The following is a 20336-nucleotide window of genomic DNA, read 5'->3' on the forward strand; positions in this document are numbered from 1 at the left end:
CTGCTTATACACGCAGCAAGCCAGAGAAATCATCCCTGTGCAGACGGAGGCAGAGGAGACCCATCCAGGGCAGGGGCGGTGGGCAGCGGTGTCACAGAGCCGGGCCTGGCCGCAAGCCCGCGGGGAGGCGACACGGAGGACGTGCAGGGTCAGAATGAAGAGGCACGGCAAAGAGCACAAGGAGCCAGCACTAAAAACACCCAGAGTACAACAGCTCAGAGCTCCGACGACTGCCCCGAGATGACACAGGATGACAACGGTGAACGAGATTAAAAAGATAACAGCAAACTGAAAGGTAAACAGGCTCCTCTGACAGCCTCTCAAAGGCGTAGAGTTTACCAGCCTCCGGCTTTCGAAAACAAACGCAGCCACCTTCCTAAAGCAGACAACTGCTGCAAACGGCTCTGGGAGAGCACCAGCTCGGTTTACGACAGAAGCGGATCCCCTTTGGCAGGAGGGCAGCCGCGGCCCGCGAGCTCCGGGACCGAGGCCTGGAGGAGGCCTGGAGGATCCCGGAGGGCCGGCGTGCCGCGAGCCTCCCGCGGGCTGGCGGTGCCGAGCGGTGCCGAGCGGGGCAGGCAGGAAGCCAGGGCCACCGCCGCCGAACCCGTCCGGCCTGTCTGCCCCGCGCCAGCCCACAATGCACCGCTCGGGGAGCCGCTCTCAGCGCCCTGCTCCCAGCCACCGCGCCGAGCGCCCCGGGAAGGATGCCGCGGGGAGCCCAGCGAGGGCATGACGGGGGCGCGGACACCCCCGGGGGTTCCTCCCCGGCTGGCGCTGCCTCGCGGTGCAAAATTCTCCACAACGGGGAGCCTCTGAGGGTGTTACAGACCGTCACGCCTTCACGCTGAGGAGCCCGGCCGCGGTGCCGGCACACGGTCACAGCTGTGCCCGAGGATCCCTGCGTGGTGGCAGAGAACGGCAGCTCTGCACCCCAAATCCTTTTTCATCCCCAGCAGTCGCGCACAAGGCTCGGAGGAGCACAGCGACAGCCCGCTCTCAACGTTTCGCTCTCTTCTCCCGTGCTCTACCTACTCGGCGGATAAAAATAGCGTTCTTATCTCCAAGGCTATCAAGCCAGCGCTTCAGATCATTACGTTCAGGCCGCAGGAACGACTGAAGGGACTCGCCGGTTTGATCCCAGCAAACAACACAGTGGTCCGGGCCTCTGCATTTCGGGACACGAGCTGATAGCCTGGGGAACCGGAGGGACACTTCCCAGACAGGGGCCTTCACGTTTCGGGCTCCTTGTCCCCGCTCCACACTGCACAGCAGCCCTAAAACGACCGGACCCCACAAACCACGGCAGCTGGCTATCGGGGCAGCTCCTGCAGGAGCCCCAGCACAGGAGAGGGCTCCAGCCAGCCCACCGACCTGACACAAACTGCGTCAGGTGCACTTCAGGCAATGAATTTCCCCAAGTCCTGGATCACACTCAGTAACAAAAGGTCCCCCTTCAATCATTTAGCCAAGAAAAAGAGTATTTAGGCCAAAAATTTACAATCTGTTACATAAGCATGAATTACACTAACTTGGGTAAGTGATACAGATATATTCACTTTGGCTCAAAACTTCTTTGTAAATTATGAACTGCAATATGGAACAGAAGCTTCTTAACAAGCACGATTTCTAGACAGTTGCTTTGGATAAGCACAACTTACACAGACATGAAAATGAATTTCCCCACTGAAATTCACCTTTAAAGTATTTTTATGAAGTAAATGCTGCCTATCAGGACGTTTGTTTTAGCTTTTCCTCTCAAATATTTCCACTTAGTACCAGGGAGAACTGGATGACTACAATCTCTCACAGCAGAGCAGAACATAGACATTCTAACACAGATACTACATTTTAAAAAACAAATTAGCTAGCAGAGCATCCTAAAAACCAGAATTATATTCCTTACAAACCAAAGGCCAACAAAGCCTTCCAGCTGCAAGAATCAAGTTAAACTGCTTTAATACATTTCAAGAGTAACCTTAATTGAAGAGGAATGAAACAGACAATTTTAACATTTTCTGGGAAAATGAGTTATTTGGAAAGCTGTTTTCCAAATGATTTTACATGGCTGACTTAATTATCTGACAAACAGTGTCCAACTATTGGGAACGATTTTCACTCCTCTGACATATCCAACAAAAAATAAAGCCAGTTAACCCAAGTTTTCGCAGAGCTTGAGGCCTCTGGATATCCCACACCAGTACAGATTCGTTTAGAAGTGTATTTGGTACGGTTCGCATTGACCTATACCATATAGATGATGTCTCTTTCTCCTTTTGGCATCATTTGCAACGTCCATCTGATAAGAGACAAACATAGGTGACACTAAGCCCTCCTCAGCAGAGTAACCTAGATTCAAATGTTGTCCCTCCAGTTCACAAAGTTACTGGGAACTACCTCGGGAATTTCAGTCAGAGAAAAAATTCATTTCTAATACCTAGTTTTCTGACATAATAACTTATGTTCAGTAATTAGCTAAAAAAATAGATAATATTAACCATTAAACAATACAAACTAATTCTTACTTGCTGTTTACTTTTAACAACAGACTTCTGTATTATAACTAATCCTGATTTATACTTTAGTTATTCGCTGATATAACATCTCTAACACACTGACAGATAACCAAGATACAAGATCTACTATATGATAAAACCACGTAGGCAGTCAAGGGAAAACTTAGATCAGATTCACTCTGAAAAGATACACAGCTAAGCATGGCCCAATGGATTTTAGGATTACCAGACAAAATACATGCTGGAAAAGTTTTTTTTTTTTTCATTAAGCAACCATCATCTTGTTTTGGAAAACAACTTCAAAGTTGGAATGCGACCATTATTTCACAAATGGTTCATTCAGCAGAGACCGAGGGGCTGCTTAATGCAGCACTGCAGGGAGAAAGCAGATCACAGAACCACACCCTAGGTGTAAACTGGTACAGATTTAGTGCTGTATTTTAGCCTGAGCCCAAGGCCAGAGGGTGTCATTCAAGCTATAGGCACCTTGACAAAGCGATGGCTACATCGTCTAGGGGGTAACAATTAAAATGTTTGCATAGCAAAGTATTTCTCTACTGGTTGTTTGATCACAAAGTTCTAGTGAATGTGGCTATCTTAAAATCGCAAACTGTCTTGCCTGCAGAGCCCAATAACCTGATCCCGCGTCCTCGCTCCAGTCACAAGCAAAACCTTTGTTGACTTCAGTGGCTCATGACAAGAGCTCACATCCCCAGATACCACTTTATAAGCTGGCAGCACTCCAGTTTTCCCACTGACAACAAATACTATGTAGTTTATGCAGCCAGTGAAAAAAAAAAAAACACCCTGCACACATAAAACTGCATTTATGAAGGCCAAAACATAATGGAATTTGAGTGTAAAGGAAAACAAACATCCCATTTACTGTGTATTCAGTCTACTATTTACTTTTCAAATTTAACTCATTAGAGCTTCTAAACTTCATTTTAACGAAAGCTGCTGTAGGACATTCAGGCAACCATACCAACGTCAAATAGTCCAACAAACCGTTCTGCAAATAAAACCGTATGAGCTCTAGATTTAAGAAAAAGTGCACATCACAGATTTACAACCTCACAGCTGCTCTCTATGGGATTTGAGCACTTCAATCATTTTGTATACATTTTTTTTGAGTGCCATTTGAGAACGCTGCTTTCTCTATTACACTACAAATGTAGCTGATGAAAGGTACAAGTAAAGTCCTGCTTATCCAGAGAAAAGCAGATCAAGAATACTGCGTAAGTTTTCTGACTGCTATAATCCCAGCAGAAGAGAAAGGAGGCATAACGAATTATCTCTTTCGCCTCTCATTACCAGTGAAGTTTATCTATTAGCTAGGCTGAAGCTATCAACAGCAGAAATCAGGACAGGAATGAGCTTGTAAATAAACAATCTTTCTCATGGGAAAACAGGTTACCACTGAACAGCTTATTCCACAAAGGCTGACAGCAGCGTTTACACACAAACAACTGAGTATTTGAGTACTTACTTCTCATCTACTTGAGCCAAACAACTTAGTACATTTACCAGGAAAGCGACTGTTTGCAAAGCTAGCGATCCAAGTGACTGGGAAAGCTGTGCATGCAAGCTACTGTGATGAAGTCATACCTCGTAGTATCTGGGGTTACCCAACTTACAACAAGAGACAGTTTGAGAGCCAGCGTGCCACCCGTCCTAGCTCACACCACCACACAGCCTGCACAAGCAGGGGTAACTTTTGATTGCAGAAGGCTTTCTAGCAACAGGAACACTGATTACAACAAATCTTTGCCTTTCACGACAACCGCTTTTACATTCATGCTACTCTTCTCCTTTGTACTTTGAATTCCCTTTAGCAGATTTTAAATGCTGCTTACAAACAAAGTATAAATGCAAAGCAGTATTCATCCCTGTGATGCACCCCAAGAATATTTAGGAAATAATGATGAGTATCATATATATATATGGGCAATTTACGCTGCAGTGCTGATTTTCTTCATTAAAAGAGGAGAAAAAAATTTTTAAGCATCTTAAATATTATTTAGAATACTTGATTACAAATCAAATATTATCATGATCTGTGAAAGCTGAAATCTTTCCTGTCTAAGAAGTGATGAGATCACACGTAACCCCAGCTGGCACTTGGCCGTTATAGCCATAGGCTATGCATAGTGAGAAGAGGTGTAAGAACTGCGTGCGTTTCCTTTTCTAGCTCCCCTGCAATGGAAGAAATAGCTTTTAAAATAGTTACCTTAGAGAGAGCAATCTGCATCCTCTTAACCCAATTTAGTTAGAAGTACCCTTCACCAAGCCTTTTTGTCTTTCCTGCTCTACTTAGAAGAGCGTTGTGTTACCAGCTCACATGGAAATCATAGTTCTGTATAATACTTCTTGCACTGTTCTTCTCTTAGCGTTTGTCATTAAATACAGAACAGATACTACGGAAAAAGCAATACTTAATCCATTATTATCAAGACATCAACTCTTCTGCATAGGAATAACCTAGCTAATCATAAATACCACTTAACAAGTGTTAGATAAGAGCGAACTCCTGACTGTACGTGCATAGACAGCTATTTCAGAGGTTCTTTAAAAAAAATATGCGAGGAAGCAGGAATTTAACAGATGGATTGAGGCAGTTTTGGAGCTGCATTTCCAATGAAAGTCTCCAAGGCCTTTCAATAACAGCCTAATACTCTGGTAATATCTAAAACCTGCAAAGTTTCTTTACAGCATAAGAGATGACACAGTTCTAACTTGCAGTCTAACATCACAATATTCTATTTATAACATGTGACTCATCGCACCAGAAATAATTAAATATTGTAAACAGAACTTGGTTTTAAGTGAAAAAAATAACAAGGAGGAAGAAAACCAGGGCCTGACACTGCAGATATTCTCACAATTAGCAACCTTTCAAATTCCATGTTTTTCAAGCTCTCTCATAAAGTCTCTACAATTTTCTTAAACAGCTCAATGCACTTTTAAAGTCTCCTTGTAATTGTTTTACAACAATCAGTCCAAAAATGCTTAAAATTCTTCATGTAAATAGCCATTTAAGATGTAATGAAATGAAGAAGAGATTTATCTGATTACAGCCTGAGCATAGCTACGCAGAATGCCAAAAAAGAAGCATCGCACGTTGTGCTGCTACCTTGAAATATTTATTTCAGTCTATTAAAAATTCTCACAGTGTATTTGCAGGCAGTCAAGGACTATAGAGCCCTCTAAGCATCTTTGACATGATTTAACACAACAAAAAATCAACTCAGTAGAGCACCTCCCAAGGCTGAATAAAAACAAATTTAAATTTGAAATAAGATGCTGTCTCTCACTTGTATTTACAACTTAATATTGGAATAAAAGTTTCACCGATGCTTTAATTATTTATTAAGCCTGCTGCTGGGAAAATTCTAGACCTTGGGTCTATGTGCTAAAGATGCTTCTAGTGAGCCCTCCTGGCCCAGCCCTGGATTTCACCGCTCAGCCTTTCTGAGCACAGGCTCCAGGAGAACAAGAGTTCATCGCACCGCTCTCAGTACTCCCACAGCTCTGGTAACTTCCATTAATAACAATTAATATAATCGAATCCCAAAGCTTCTGTTGTCTGATGAATGCCCTAGAGGTTCACAGAGTCTTTTTTTTTTTTTTGCCCTCCTCCTTAACCCCCCCCTTCTGCCTCCCCAGGACATATTAACTGTTCATGGCCAGAAGTTCAACTGCTATCAGGTGACACGATGCTGAGCAGAATTTGTTCCCACCTGCTCTCCTGATAGATCCCTATGGTAACAAAGTCTTCTGCAGCCACCTACCAAAAACTGACAGCCTGTGCTCTCACAGAAAATTCAGAACGTGCTTTACTAAGACAAGTACAGTCTAAAAACTGTCACAGCGGTACCGTGCTACCCGGCCACACAGGCAGCATGAATTCTGCCCTGTGAGCGCTCTGAGCTTATCTAACGCATCAGGGATCATCGCTGAACCAACCTCAGCCTACGCTACCGCAGTTGTCTCCTCGGCATCTCCCTCCACAGCCCCTTCACCTGACACAGCTGCCGCGCAGCGCACACAGAGCAATCAAACCTCCTCGGGAATCTCAGAGCCTCGAGTACAAACCGTTACATCACTGGCAGGCTTTAAGGATGCTGTAAGGGTGACAAAGAGTTCTTTTTAGCCATCATGCAACAGCCTTTCAATGATAATCGATCAAATCCAGCTCATGACCTAAGTTACAAATGCTGTCACCTTCCTCCTCTTCCTGTACTTTCTTGACAGTTATCTGTAAACTGTGCTGACGGTACCAGTGAAGCATTCAATATAGGTGGGACCAAGGGGTTCACAATTAAAAAAAAATAAATTAAGAAATAGGTCTGTACATGTAACAGAAAGAAAAAGATGCTTAAGCTCTAGTAAAGACACCCCAAAACTTCAGCATGCACTGGATATGTTATCAAAAACGCATGCGCTCAAATAACTTTAAATTGTCTAACCCAATCTCTCTTCCCCACTGTTTTATTTTCCATTCTGAGATGCTATAGTTTCCTTAGCACTTTTCTTATTACACCTATGTTTCTAAATTATTTCATAAGTCATTGTACCAATCTGACAGACTTTCACCCCAGCCACTCCAAAGGGGTTGCGCACATGAATAAGTATTACTGCAAACGTAATGATCACATCTTTGCTAAGAGCACACATGTTCTTTCTCTCTCTGCCTTGCTAATACAGCCTTGTGGGTTTTGGTTTATTTTTTGAAGGGCGGGGTTTTAAAATAACGTACGAGACCGTTGGTAGCAACTGAAAGTTTGCTGGGAGGGGTGGGGGGTTGCTGGTTGGTTTGGAGAGCCTCGGGGGCCATGGGAGGGTTAAGCCCCAGTTCAAGGACCAGGTTTAGGCCACATCATTTCTACTCCGAGCTCTCCTGATCCACAGATTGAAACGAATCAACCTGCTGTCAAATTCTGCAAGAAGCAAAAGTTCATTCTGTTGGAGCCTGACAAAGTTACAGTGAAGGAACTCTACGCCTGCAACCACAGTTCCATTTAAAGATCATCTTTGCAACAATAATAGGTTAGAAAATGTTTTTAAAAGCAAACCAAATCCAACGATGGTCAGCAAGAATCTCCTGAAAAATTATTATGTTTGCTGTTAACAGAGTACGAAAGTTTAACACTAAGAATGTAACACAAAAAATAAAGCGTCATATGGTACAAATGCATCAGCCTCCTTTTGACGTCTACTGCATCTCTAAGATGAACCACATATGTATAACACACGTCATATTTTAAAATGTAAGACGAATGAAAACTACTAGATTTTCTGCCTCATTGTTTTAGAACGCATTTACAGACTATAATCCAACATGCTACTGTTTCTTCATCGCAGCAAACCATGTGGCAGAGAAGTCACACCTTTAGCTGGTTCACAAACAGCAAGCAATTAAGCGATGGGATGAGCTATGTTCTGTTGTATGAGCTACCTGTGAAAATAACTGCAGTACAATTGCTTCTAACGTGGCCGTGCATTGATAGCACAGTTTGTCATGAGAAGATTTTCAGTGTACGCAGACAAAGTGAGACCTAGAGGGTACCTTAAAATAAGATTTTCCCATGCTGAAGGATGCCCGTTTCTCGTTTCCATCTGTTGGGGATTTTCCACACCAAAAGCGAGCCAAGTGCTTTGGGCCTGTACCATATTCCCGTGGTTCTAATTTCTACATCAAAGCTCAGCATGGACTCTTACTGCCTCAGAAAGCGACATGTGGGAAAGCATCCAGTGAGTTTCTCACTTTCGTGAAGGTCTTGGAGGAGCCCAGCAGGAAAGATTGTACATTATGGATTAGCAGAAGAGAAAGCACACAAGAACAGTGGATCGGGGAAGTACAAGAGGAACACTGGGCGTTTGGGAAGACAAACCAATTTCTACTTGTTACTTCAATGTAAGCTTCGGTATGTCAAGAAGGGTTCGACATAGTAAACACATTTGAGACTTTGAACTAATTTTGGTTTCCTGATCCCTCCATGGAACTGGCGTTCCTGACAGGTATTAAGGACTCATCAGGCTTCGCAACAACCAGCACGCTGAGAGAGGAGCTGCCTGAATAGCAAGTAGGAAATTCCAGTGACAAACGCCTGAAACCCTGCCTCTCTTCAAAGCTTACAGATGATTCTTGGAATGACATATTTACGTCCTTTATTCCTGTGAAAGAATAACAGGCATCCTTCTTTTCCTTTAAAGCATAAGCTGGTAACGTTAACCCTCTTTTTAATACAGCGTTATGGCAACAAGAACACTCGCTCTTCGTTCACGAGATCCACACTCTGCTGCCTGAAAGCTTGAAACACGTCTCTCACCATCAGGCAGACTGATGCTGAAGCTAATTCCCACCAGAAGACTGAAATTAGAGAAAGAGCATGTGGGAAAGGAAACAGCTATAACCCAGTGGGTACAGGCCAGTGGGAGCCTGATCTGGAAGTTGACAATTGTTAAATAAAGAAAACAGCTCTTGGTTTTGAACCCAGTTCAAATAAGTGGACTGTAAATTCATGTTCCCTTCTTCTCTCCCTCTCCAGGCCATGAATATTTAATTCTTTTATGCAAACTGGAAGAGTTGCAATACAAGGTTAAATTAGCCTAAATAACCTTGAAATCCTTCTGTCGAGTTGGGCCTCTGACTCGACGCCCAATCTGAAGAGAAGGAACTTTCTCTATACAACGAGCTGTGTATTTAACCTTACATAAATACCGTGTGGTATGACAACAATCTTGAAGTTTGAATTGATTTGGTAAAATTTATAATTTGATTCACATTTTCCATGTTAAGATCCATTGTTTAGACAGCCCAATTACTTAATAAATGTCAGTTCCTCAATTTTGAATGCAAAATTCTTCCTGGGAAAAGGAACCAGTTACAGTGTTCTCAAAACCTTATTTGATAACACAATGCATACACATGCCAGCACGTTTTGCCACTCCCCTAGTTCTTTAAGTGCACACTTAATTAGCACAACTTTATCTTTTGCTCTAATTTGTAGGCTGAGCTCCCTGCAGACCAACTATAGGTGTATGCCAAGTCGGTGTCTCATTCACATGTCATATAGCAGTCAAAAAGACTGTTGGATGTCTGACAGGGCTACTAAGTTCCACTTCTAGATCTTCAAGTTTCTTTTTTTTTTTTATTTTTATGAACTTCCTTCAAGCCATAATCCTACAAGTCATTCACATGGTTGGAGGCAGTGGAGAGAAGCTGTATTTCCGTGGTCAGCTTATGCAAAAAAACAGTTTCGTGATCTCTCTCCAGGTAAAAAAAAAGAAAAAAGATTATTCATCACCCTGCCAGCTAATCTTTAAAAACTGGAAACCTTAGATGCTTGTATATTATGAGGTAGAAATAAGAAAGAATGTTTGAAAATCCTTATTAGCAAAATCTTTCCTAGGATAATGCGTGCTTATTGTTACAAGTGTTGTTTTAGCATGAGTGATTTGCCTATTCAGAAAAATAAATGAAATATCCAACAGAAATACTAGATAAGAACTTGTCAATGAAATAATAAAGTGCTTTTCAAATACCCACGAACTTATACACGCACAAAAGTGATGGCAAAATGGCACAAGCGTCTATGAACGCCGCAGCGTAGCTTTCTACTGCATCTCTCTTATAGCCCAGTGCCCATTGAATCTGGTCCTATAAACCAGTTTTTTTTTTTTCTAAGTTTTAGCAACACTAGAAATTCTACAATAAGTAGACATTTTGATTCAGCTTCAGCACAGGTCACTGCCTCCCCATCTTACGAAGGCTGTGCCAGTGTGCTTTAATTTTCACTTGCTGCTTGTAGCTCACAAGCAGAGAAGTGCTGAATCAGATCGTCCCCTAAGGTCCCTGGCAAGTCCCGTCTTCTATGATTGTAAACAAAGTTTACAAACTCACTCTTCCATTTCGAACACTGTCAAATAAGTGACCCGAGTGTAACTGAGCTAGTATTTAAAGCAGCGAGGCCTATTCCACCACGCACTTCTCAGTAACAAAGTCTGCTGAAGCAAACTTGCACTAACAAGAACGTGAAAGTTTTAGGAAGTTGGAAAGAAAAAGAAAAAAAAAAAAAAAGGAAAGAAAATTGTACATCAAAAGTCAGGCTGTTGCGGCTTTTTCCACTCCCTGCCTCACAGTTACCGTAACTTACCAGTGTCATTCATCATTTGGTTACAAGCTCGAGCAGCAGTGCTACTTTTGAAGCGAACCCGGCCCTTCGTGTGCTTTTGCTAATCACAGGTGAAAGGTCACTCTCGCTTCGCAGTAACAAATAAACACAGCGCACTGACATGACAGGGAGGGAGACCTGCGTCCAGCAACCGGCAGGGATTATATTCCGAGTGAAAATAGGCTGGCTCAAGAGAAGATATTAGCAGCGCTGGTCACGCAACTTCCTTAGGACTGCTTAGGGCCAAAGAAAATCCCACTGAAAACACGGTAAACGCAATGCAATAAGCGACCTACGTTCAACCTCGGAGTTAGGTTAGGTGTTAATTTAATAACAACGCCAATCACGTCCCTGGTTGCCAGGCCGCAGGTCCCCAAACTGAAGCGCCAGCAGTGACGAGAAGCCTCCTTTCTCCCCCACGCGTGTGCCCTGCTCAGGAGTTGCGAGCAGGAAAACTTCTCGGGGCACTTTGGGTCAGGAACACCCCGCACTCACCTTCTCGGCAGAGTCGCATCGCTTCTCGATTTTTCCCGTATTCCTTGAAACTTTCTTCTAACGCCGTCCCTGCAAGCAGAAAACCCCCAGAGCTCAGCGCCCGCGGTGACACCGCACGGTGGGACCCCCGCAACCCCCCGGGACGGGGATGAGGGCAGGCGGGGGGCCGAGATGGGGTGGTGGAGCACAGGACCCGGCGACAAGTGGCGTCCCCGGGGCTAGACGAGGGGAAGGGGACGGCAATAGGGGAAGGGGACGGCACTGGGGGAACGTTGCTAGGGGAACCCGATGCCGTTGGGGGACCCCGGTGGCGTTGGGGGACCCCGCAGCCCCGCTGGGAAGGGAGGGAAGAGGGGAAGGGAAGAGAGGGCGGGTTTGGGGGACGCGGGGGCGGGCTGGGGGGCGCGGGGCCGGGCAGGGTCAGCCCCCGCGGGGCTCTCACCGTCGTTCCCGTGCAGTTTAGCAGCATCGACCCAGTGGCTCCAGGGCTGCCCCAGCATCGCCTCGGGGCTGGGCAGGGACCTGCGCTCCCCGACGGCCGCCATTGCCGCTGCGGTGGCGGCGGGGCCGGCTCCGCTCCCGCCTCCTCCGCCCGCGCCTCCCTCGCCGGGCCGGGGCCGGGGCCGGGGCCGGGCCCGGGGCTGCCGCTGCCGCTGCCTGGCCGCCGCCGCCGCCGCTGTGCGCTGCTCCCTTCTGACGTCACCCGCGGCCCGCGCCGACATTCTTTCCGCTGTTACAATGCACCGAGACAAGGCGGCGGGCGCTTAAGGTGGCGCCGCGCTTAAGGTGGCGCCGCGGGGTTCGCGTGTCCCCTCCAACCCCCCCCCCCCCCCCCCCAAGTCCCAAATCCCGCGGTTCCGCCCCAAAACCCGCTGCCCCCCCCCAACCCCAACCCACACCCCCCGCGGGGCTCGGACTCACCTGTGCGGCGGCCCGGGGGCCCGGAGCCGGGTGCCCATGCTGCGCGGGGCGCTGCCTCCTCTCCGCCGCCCAGGTGAGGCGCCTGCGGGCCGGCGGCGCTGCCTCAAGAGCGGCGGGGGGGGTGCGGGGGGGCCGGGCTACGCCGCCCGCCGGGCGCCCCCCGATTCCATGGGGCGACCCTACAGAAAACAACGGCCGCGTCACGAGCCCGCCCGGCCCCCCCCAACCCCCCCCCTCGCTGCACGGGGCCGGCTTGGGCTGGGCTGTGCCGGGATCGCCCGCCCCGCCCCGCCGCGCCGGGGCCTCCTTAAAACGCGGAGCCTCCTTAAGGGCCCGGCCACCGGGGCGGCGGCACCGGCACGGCTCGGGGCGGCCGCCGGCCTCCAGCCGCCGGCAGGGCAGGGGCCGGGGGCTGCGGGTCCCGGGGCTGGCCTTGCTGACCCACCTGCCTTTCTTCTCAACCGCCCCCCCCCGGTCAGGCACTAAAAACGACCGGGATTCGGGGAAAACGCTCTCCCGGCCAGTAAACGGTCGCTAACGAAGTTGTGAGGTTTTGCAGAAATCAAGTCGTTTAAATAAAGGGGCTCTTTAGGTTTTTGTTAATTAGCGCAAGCCGCCCTCTCTCCCGGCACCCCTTTTGGCGCTCGGCCACCACCCACCCACCTGCTCGCTGCGGCCCAAACCTGCGGCACCCCCCGGCGAACAAATCTCGACGGCGTGGGACCAAAGCCGGCAGCGCCGGGGGCTGCCCGTCCGTCACCTGCGTGGTATTCGCAAAACCAAGCAGCCGAAAGCCAAACAGTAAACAAAATGGGCTGCCCGCAGCCCTGCGGAGGTGTGCGTGCACGCTCAGCCCGGGCTTCGCTATTTTCGGTGAAATACAACCCTGGGAGAGCGGCACTACGGACCCGCTAGAGATGTGCCCTTCCCTCGTCTGTGCGTGTGAAGGATCTGCACGCACAAGCACATCGGGCAGTCAGCGCAGGGGTGGGATAGGCTGTAATTACAGGGACAGTTTCAGTGGTCCGCCCAAGCGATAATTTCTGTCGCACGCGGAAGGTGTCTTGTAAAACTGCACATCTGCTGCAGAACAGCGAGGGAGGCTCCTCTCCCCTCCCCATCACTCCAAGCCTACCTCCTTAAAAAATTCAAACTCTGTAAGATTTAGATAAAGACAACAAGTTCTGTTGCAGGCATTTGCAGCAGGACTAACAAAGGCTATCGATTTCTTGAGCTGGGTCCTGATCTGTCCGTTACACCTGTTCCTAACCGAGCTGCAGTTTCCCAAAAGAGGGGAATCTTTCCTCATCTTAGGTCTGAGCATGAGCAGGAGGTGCTTATGGGGCCAGAGTTGAAAGATAAATGATGAATGAAGGACACTATTCCTTTATTAATTATCAAAGAATATACTTAAAAATATAAATGGCTACTTATAATGAAAGATAAAAACATCAGTGGGAAATGGCAGTCAGGTGCTAAGCAACCTTGAATTTCTGAGCAGAACCTAAACTAATTTTATGGTGTAGAAACCAGAAAGGAAAACAAAAAATTATTACTGATTTCTTTCAAACTTAGTTCCTCAAATTTACAAAAAAAATCCTCCATTATTATGAATTTTACATTGATCCTAAAGCAAATAGTGATGGGTGTCCATACAGAGCCATAGAACACCAACACCTGCCTTTTAACAGCAACAGATTTTACCGTGATATATCTAATTAATGCTCTACATCATGATTCTTTTCTTTAATCATTACTGACGTATGTATGTCAAAATACACAAAAATAAAATGGCTTAATTTGGCAAAATTACTTTTGATTAGCTAAGTACTTTAACAAGCTAATAGATTATCAACTTTTCAGTTTCTAACATTGATACTCATCAAGTTACTCAGAAGTGCCTCTTGCTTTAAAAGTGCCAGCCAAAGAGGTAAAGCATACGCTACCTTTATTTCAAAGATTTTTTTTTCCTCTTTCAAACCTGTTGTTGTGTTTTATTCCCCTCCTTCTTTCACAGCTTATTTTTCCTATACATACCCACTCAAGATCTAATTCTGCAGTCTGGGCCTCTGGCTGTCCTTTAGCAAACTTTCTCCCTGTAGTGATTTTTTTTTGCACTGTGTCGTGAATGCATCAGTATTCCAGCAGAGGGAGGAAAGTGGCAGCAGAAAGATCGGTTCATCAGTTCAGTGCACAAGACCGATTAGTCAGAGAGCAGGAATAGGGACAGATGAAAAACTCATTTTAAAAGGACTGGAGGTGGAGAGAATATTCTTTTCCACAAGCCCACTATGCTGAATATGCCTTTTTTTTAGGCACACAAGTTCAATTATATTGTTTCCGTACTGCTATACATGGATGCATTGATGATTTTAGGGGTAAACCCCTGAAAATCCATCATGTTAGAAGAAGGACAGAATTCAAAACACACGTACAAGTTGTAAACTGTAAAGAGGTGACTGTTATGAATCTGAGATACCCAGGTAAGGAATGTGGTCATTCAAAGTTCCCTTGGCAATCACTGGAGAGCCAGGGATGCTTTTGAGATCAGCTTGGTCCTTCCTGGTCCCAAACAGTTTTTGAAGAAGCCCTTCTCTTCCCATAGACCATGCAAGACAAGGATGACCCTGCACCTGAATTAGGGTCCTCTATTAGGCACCCAGAGTCAAGAGGGATGAATCTGGTCAAGAATAGCTCCTTTAATCATGCTCCTTTAACAGGACAAAGTTTTCCAGAAACGCTACAATTTAAGGGGTTTAACTAAGAAAGCAAAACAGTACAAGAAGCAGCACTGGACTGAGATCGTGGTCAAACAACCACACACTGCTTGTGTGTGTGAGTGAGAATATATATCCAACTCTCATTCATCAAAGAGCTGAGAGGGAAAAAAAAAAATCACAAAACAAACATGGAGGAGTAAGTTAAGCTCAGGGACAGAGGAAGTGGAGAAGGAAATGTGAGGCAGGAAAACAGAAAGCAGCAGATAATGTAGAGAAGAGAGCCAAATAATGGGGGTGAAAAAAGCATAAACAAACAAACAAAGAAATACATCACAGCCTGTGAAAGGACAGAAAGAATGAAGTCAGGAAGAGGAAAGGGAACACACAGAAAAAGGAAAACCACAGTTTCAAAGCTCACTAAACAGATTTAACGACATATTAAACACGGTCGGTAATGCTCTGCTGACATGCATGCCTACAAACAGCATGCAATTGCTTAAAACTCCAGAGGACGGTTATTTTGTGTTGTGACACTGCAGGCATTTTTTCACCTGTACTGGCAGGTTTCATTCTTTTGCCAGGTGGTCCTGGGAAGCTGTTCAAACAGGGAACACCTTAGTCAGGTGTTTCGTTAGAATCTATGAGACAACCACCATAAAAGACCTGAGATATGATAATTCTTATCTGGAATGAAAAAGCAAGGATGAGTCTGCAGCTGAACTCTTCTACGAACAGAAGGATAATGATACGATTGATTTGCTGGTGATTTTCCACAATGACTGCAAAGGATGCATGAATTAGAAGTGTGAAGGGGGAGACAGGGAGAGCCTGCAAGGGTGTCAGTTTATCGGTACTGAGAAGAAAAAAAAAAGTGGATTCATAAAAAAAAGTCTACTGAGGAAAAGATCTGAGGGGCGTTACAGCACTAAAGGAAATCAAGTAACTTAATTATAGCCAAAAAGTCTAAAGTGAACAAGAGGGACTTAAAAACTAAGAACAAATACTATTAGCGAAGACTTGGTAAATGAGACTCAGGCTGAAATGACAACTCAAGCAGCTGATACACTGAAGCAATATCCTGACCCTGGTGTCAGCTCCTGTTGACAGCAGTGGAACTGGGAACACACTTCGTGCATTTTAAAATGTCTCCAGTATGAGATGTATAGGAATATAATTGGGCAAGCAGGGAGGCAAGAGATAAAAAGTTCATATAAATCAGCATGTCCAGGCGATGAGAGAACTACCCAGACAGAACAAAACAGACCATTTCATTTAAGCCACGCCACAGAAGAATATTAATAGATTACTAACATGCATTATGGTAATCTGCAGTTCACTCTCACCTCCAGTGAAATCAACCAACTTGTCCCTTTATACACAGGACTGTGATCCCTCAGGATAATAATCATGAACAGCATGTGACAAAAACTCAAACAGTCTATAATCCTTTTCCCACAGATCCTGGAAACAGGTTGATGTGTTTAATTTTATTTATGACTAACACTTCAAAGGGAGATGAAGGTGCTCAGAAGTGTTGGAATACATCTGCCTTAAATACTAGAAAGTGAAATTATTGTGGATACTTACTATAACCCATGTGTACCAGGGAAAAGACTAATATTGTTAGGATTAGAAAATTAACTTGAAGTATCTGTTTCTGAAGAGAAGTGGAAGCAAATAAATGTAAGTAAATCTGAGAAGATTTGTGCATTGGGATGAGAATGCAATGGACACCCCCACAAGTTTAACTAAACTTCACAATGACTACACTGTGATATTAAAATAACATAACATTTTAGGACCCAAATGATAAATGTATGCCATTGCCACTTCTTATAAAATTTATAGTATCTGTCTTATAAAATATATTGTATCTAACGAAACATTGCAAACACTTCCTTCTTTACTTATCGTATGTGACTTAAATGCCCCTTCAATTCCACGTGCCAGAAATTGCACAACCTTGCAAACAGTACCCACAGGTAACAGTTTTATAATATTTCTCCTTCTGAAATAGCACCTGCCTTCACATAAACTTTCCAAAAAGAATTTTCAAATTCAATATGGAAGGTTAAAAAAGGAGTTTTGGCTGAGCTGTTCAAGAGAACAGGGCAGTTTAAGAGCCACACCATGACAAACATTCCTCACTCTTCTTGAGCTCAGATTAACTCTGCCACTTAAATAAATTCTGCAGACCAGCTCCATGCTAACTGTAATGGCCCTTTCTGCTACAATCTATTTTGAAATATATTAAAAGATGATTTGCACAGCAAATATCAGTCAGACTGTAACAGACTAGATTCTCCAAGTCTATGCATAAGAAAAATGAAGACTGAATGAAATCTTTTCCTTCACTCTAATAAGTACACAAAATGGTGAAATGCATATGATGCTATAGAGTAGAAATAAAGGCTGGGGAAACAGAGAAAGAAATAGATACCGTGTCAGTGAATTTGCAGCACCTGATCATCTGCAATACCAGCTTTTTAGCCAAAATTTCACTTTATTATCATTATTCTCTCTTTGTCAGGTAACTATACAGTTCTTGCCTTAGTATAAAACTCTACTTTCTGAACATGTCAGACAACGGCACTGACGAAGCTGGTAGGCTGTGATTTGTACCAGAGTATAACAGCCTTCAAATACCTTAAAGTACCACAGAAATGTTGAAATAGACAAAACTAATTATTTAGAAAAAGTTTATGCCTTCTAAAATATAATTAATAAATCTAAAATGTTAAATTGCCTGTATGCCAAACCTTCCTTGACCAGCTCATTTCATCTAAGCGACTGAAATGTGTCATACAACTTGATTTTATCTTAAGGTTTGACTGCTCCGTGCTTGAACTCCCTTTAGATTGATTGTAAGGTCGCTTTATTTCCCACTGAAACATATATTAAACACCTGCTTTTTTTTTTTTTTTTTTAAAAAGTCTCCCCACTGCATCTGGTAACACTTCAGACTTGCTTTGCAACCCTGTTAATATCCTGTTCTCCACGCTTCTCACTTCTAAAGTATGTGAATATTATGCTTAAGGAAAATATGTGGGTAAGCATGTCACAGTACCTTGAAATTACGGTGAATCGCTGGGTTGATTTATCAATTGATCTTCATCTGTTCAGATTTTGGAAGCTTTCTCTAACTTGTATCTGATTAATTCTGAAACAAAACAAAAAGGAGCACAGCAGTGAGGCATTTGAAACCTTATCTCAGTTTCATAACTCTGATTATATCTATTTAAAAGCTAATATGAAGCATTTTATCAACTCTTACAAATACAGTTCCTGCAATGGAGTTAAAACTGAGAGGTAAGCAGGGAACCGTTATACACTCTTATGTACAGAGCAGCTCTTTAAATGGCAGCCTGACATTACCAGAAAGGTATGCATTGGTTTAAATCTCAATCTTCAGCCCAGTTACTGCACTCACATCGCCGATTACTGACCAGATTTCCAAGCAGAAGGTTGTGTCTGTATCACAAGCCGGTAACACGACTGCACCGGGTTTTCTGCTCAGGATTTTTCTAGAATACAGCGTGACTCCAACAACACGAGCTCTTGGTACGCAGTCATTGACATTTTTACCCCCATGTCATAGAACGTAGATAGCTGAAAATGATCCCTCATGTAAAAGTCATTGGTGACTATTACTCTATAACTGATGCAGAGTTTAATAAAAATTAGGGAGATAAATGAACTGAGGCCCTTCCTACAAGAGGAACTTCCATCATCGCAAGCTCAGGGGTTTTAAATCCTTTCATTTAATGCTTGTAAACTTACTGTTTACATAAATTTAAGCACAGTTTGCTTTGCTTTACATAAATCAATGCCTAATTGGTTAAAGCTAAACCAAAGCCCAGTTAAAACTTAAAAATTATTTTCATCCATCCTCGTGCATGGGTTATATTGAAGATCAAATAACTGATTTTTGTAAGTGTTTTGAAATTAAACTAGCAATTTTTTTTCATCTTCTAAGAAGTCATGAAGTTAGCTATAAATAAGCCAATCTAGTGTTGGGGACGCACGACACTTCAGAGAGAACTATTTTTTTCCCCTCCAAGGATTAAAGTCCAGACAAGAGGAATGCAGTCCAAGAGGGCACCCAAGCCACCCCACAGGCTGGAGGGCTCTGCCCCAACGGAAGGTGCAGAACGAAGCTTTCCTTGGCTTCTGCTGCTTCTCTGGAAAGCCGTCTGCAAACCGAGTGCATGCTTTTAAATTCTTTTTATGCAGCAAGGATAAAACCCTCTTTTCCTTTCAAACTGCAGCTTACCAGCTGACACGGCTTCGACTGAGATCACCTACAGATATATTTACTATTTCTAACCTTTACTAAGGTTTACCCTGCTCAGTGAGGTACTTGATCCTAGGAAGCACAGAGCTTAATGATATTTTAGGTATTCAATGAAATAAAATAAAAATCTTGTCTTCAGTGGACAACACTTGACAGCAACTACAGCATTATTTCTCTCTCTCTCTGCCCTCTGCATAGTTCTGCTTTATGGTTAACAGGACTCGAGGTAACTGATCATTAACAAATTTCTATGCCAGTAGATCTCTCAGAAATTTTATTTCCTTCTTACGCACACAACTCTCATTGAATAATACAACATTAAAATTTTCACTTCAACTCTTGCTGCTGCTCATTGGGAAAGGAAATGTAGTGTTTGGCAAAAGTCTTTTTTTCCCTTTGTCTGTTTAGGACATGAAGACTGAATTCATACAAACCATCCTCTTTACAGATCATTCAGTGCTTAGCCTCAGAGCCTCAATCCCTTCAAGCATATCATCTCCCTGCTGTGAAGGTAACTCACTCCTTCATCTCTACCCTAATTTCTTCAGGGGATACGGCAGCTCTGCATGCAAAATGCCTTTTCTTTCATCCTGATTTAAATGATACTAGTTGGATAAAAGGCGAATTCCATTGCTTCACACAAAAATGAAAACAAAAAACTACCTATAAAATAAAATGCTTTCCAAAGACTTAAATATCTAGGAATTGGGCAATAAGTAAGTGGTAAGTACAAACAATGAATCAGATGAGGGTGAAGGAAGGAACAGTAAAATTTTTATTCCTATATACAAGGGAACAGAGCACACTATGTCACCACCTGTGAATTTTGCTGTAGGGATTACATCTGGAGTCGAGTTTGAAGGAAGTTAACAGAGTAAATTTCAAAAGAATAAAGTGACAGCTTAACGACTCTTTAAAGAGAGCTCTTTCTCTGGATGATAGGTGGCAAAGAACAGGAATGATTCTTACTGAGGATTTACAGCAGGTCAATTACAACCACAACTGTCAGCAAAGAGTATTGTAAGGAAGAGATCAGATGATTGAGAATAAGGCACGAGGAGCTCACTCTCCAGAAGGCAGGCGCTTCAGTGCACTGGGAAAGGGAGAGCTGGCTGGAGGATGGAAAGATGACAAAAACAGTCAAAGTGGCAATCCAAGAAAATGAAAAAAAAAAAGGCATTTTCAAACCAATGAAGCAGACCTAGTGTATACA

At 44.1% G+C, this 20336-nt stretch overlaps 1 protein-coding gene across 6 annotated transcripts in view; it reads right to left on the minus strand.

Moving 5' to 3' along the window:
- ATXN7 (ataxin 7) overlaps positions 1-20336 on the minus strand; it is an 83084-nt gene that overhangs the window by 47964 nt on the left and 14784 nt on the right. For 4 of the 6 annotated variants that reach the window (XM_080605780.1, XM_080605776.1, XM_080605777.1 and 1 more), the window contains 4 exons: positions 17897-17989; positions 12110-12288; positions 11631-11918; positions 11189-11257 (listed from right to left, as the gene is read on the minus strand). In XM_080605780.1, coding sequence (XP_080461906.1) covers positions 11189-11257; positions 11631-11910 — 349 coding nt within the window. In that variant the 5' untranslated portion in view covers positions 11911-11918; positions 12110-12288; positions 17897-17989. The other 2 variants (XM_080605779.1, XM_080605782.1) reach the window with 2 other exon arrangements.

This window comes from Anser brachyrhynchus, assembly GCF_964034855.1.
Source record: "Anser brachyrhynchus genome assembly, chromosome: 10".
Classification (NCBI taxonomy): Eukaryota; Metazoa; Chordata; class Aves; order Anseriformes; family Anatidae; genus Anser; species Anser brachyrhynchus.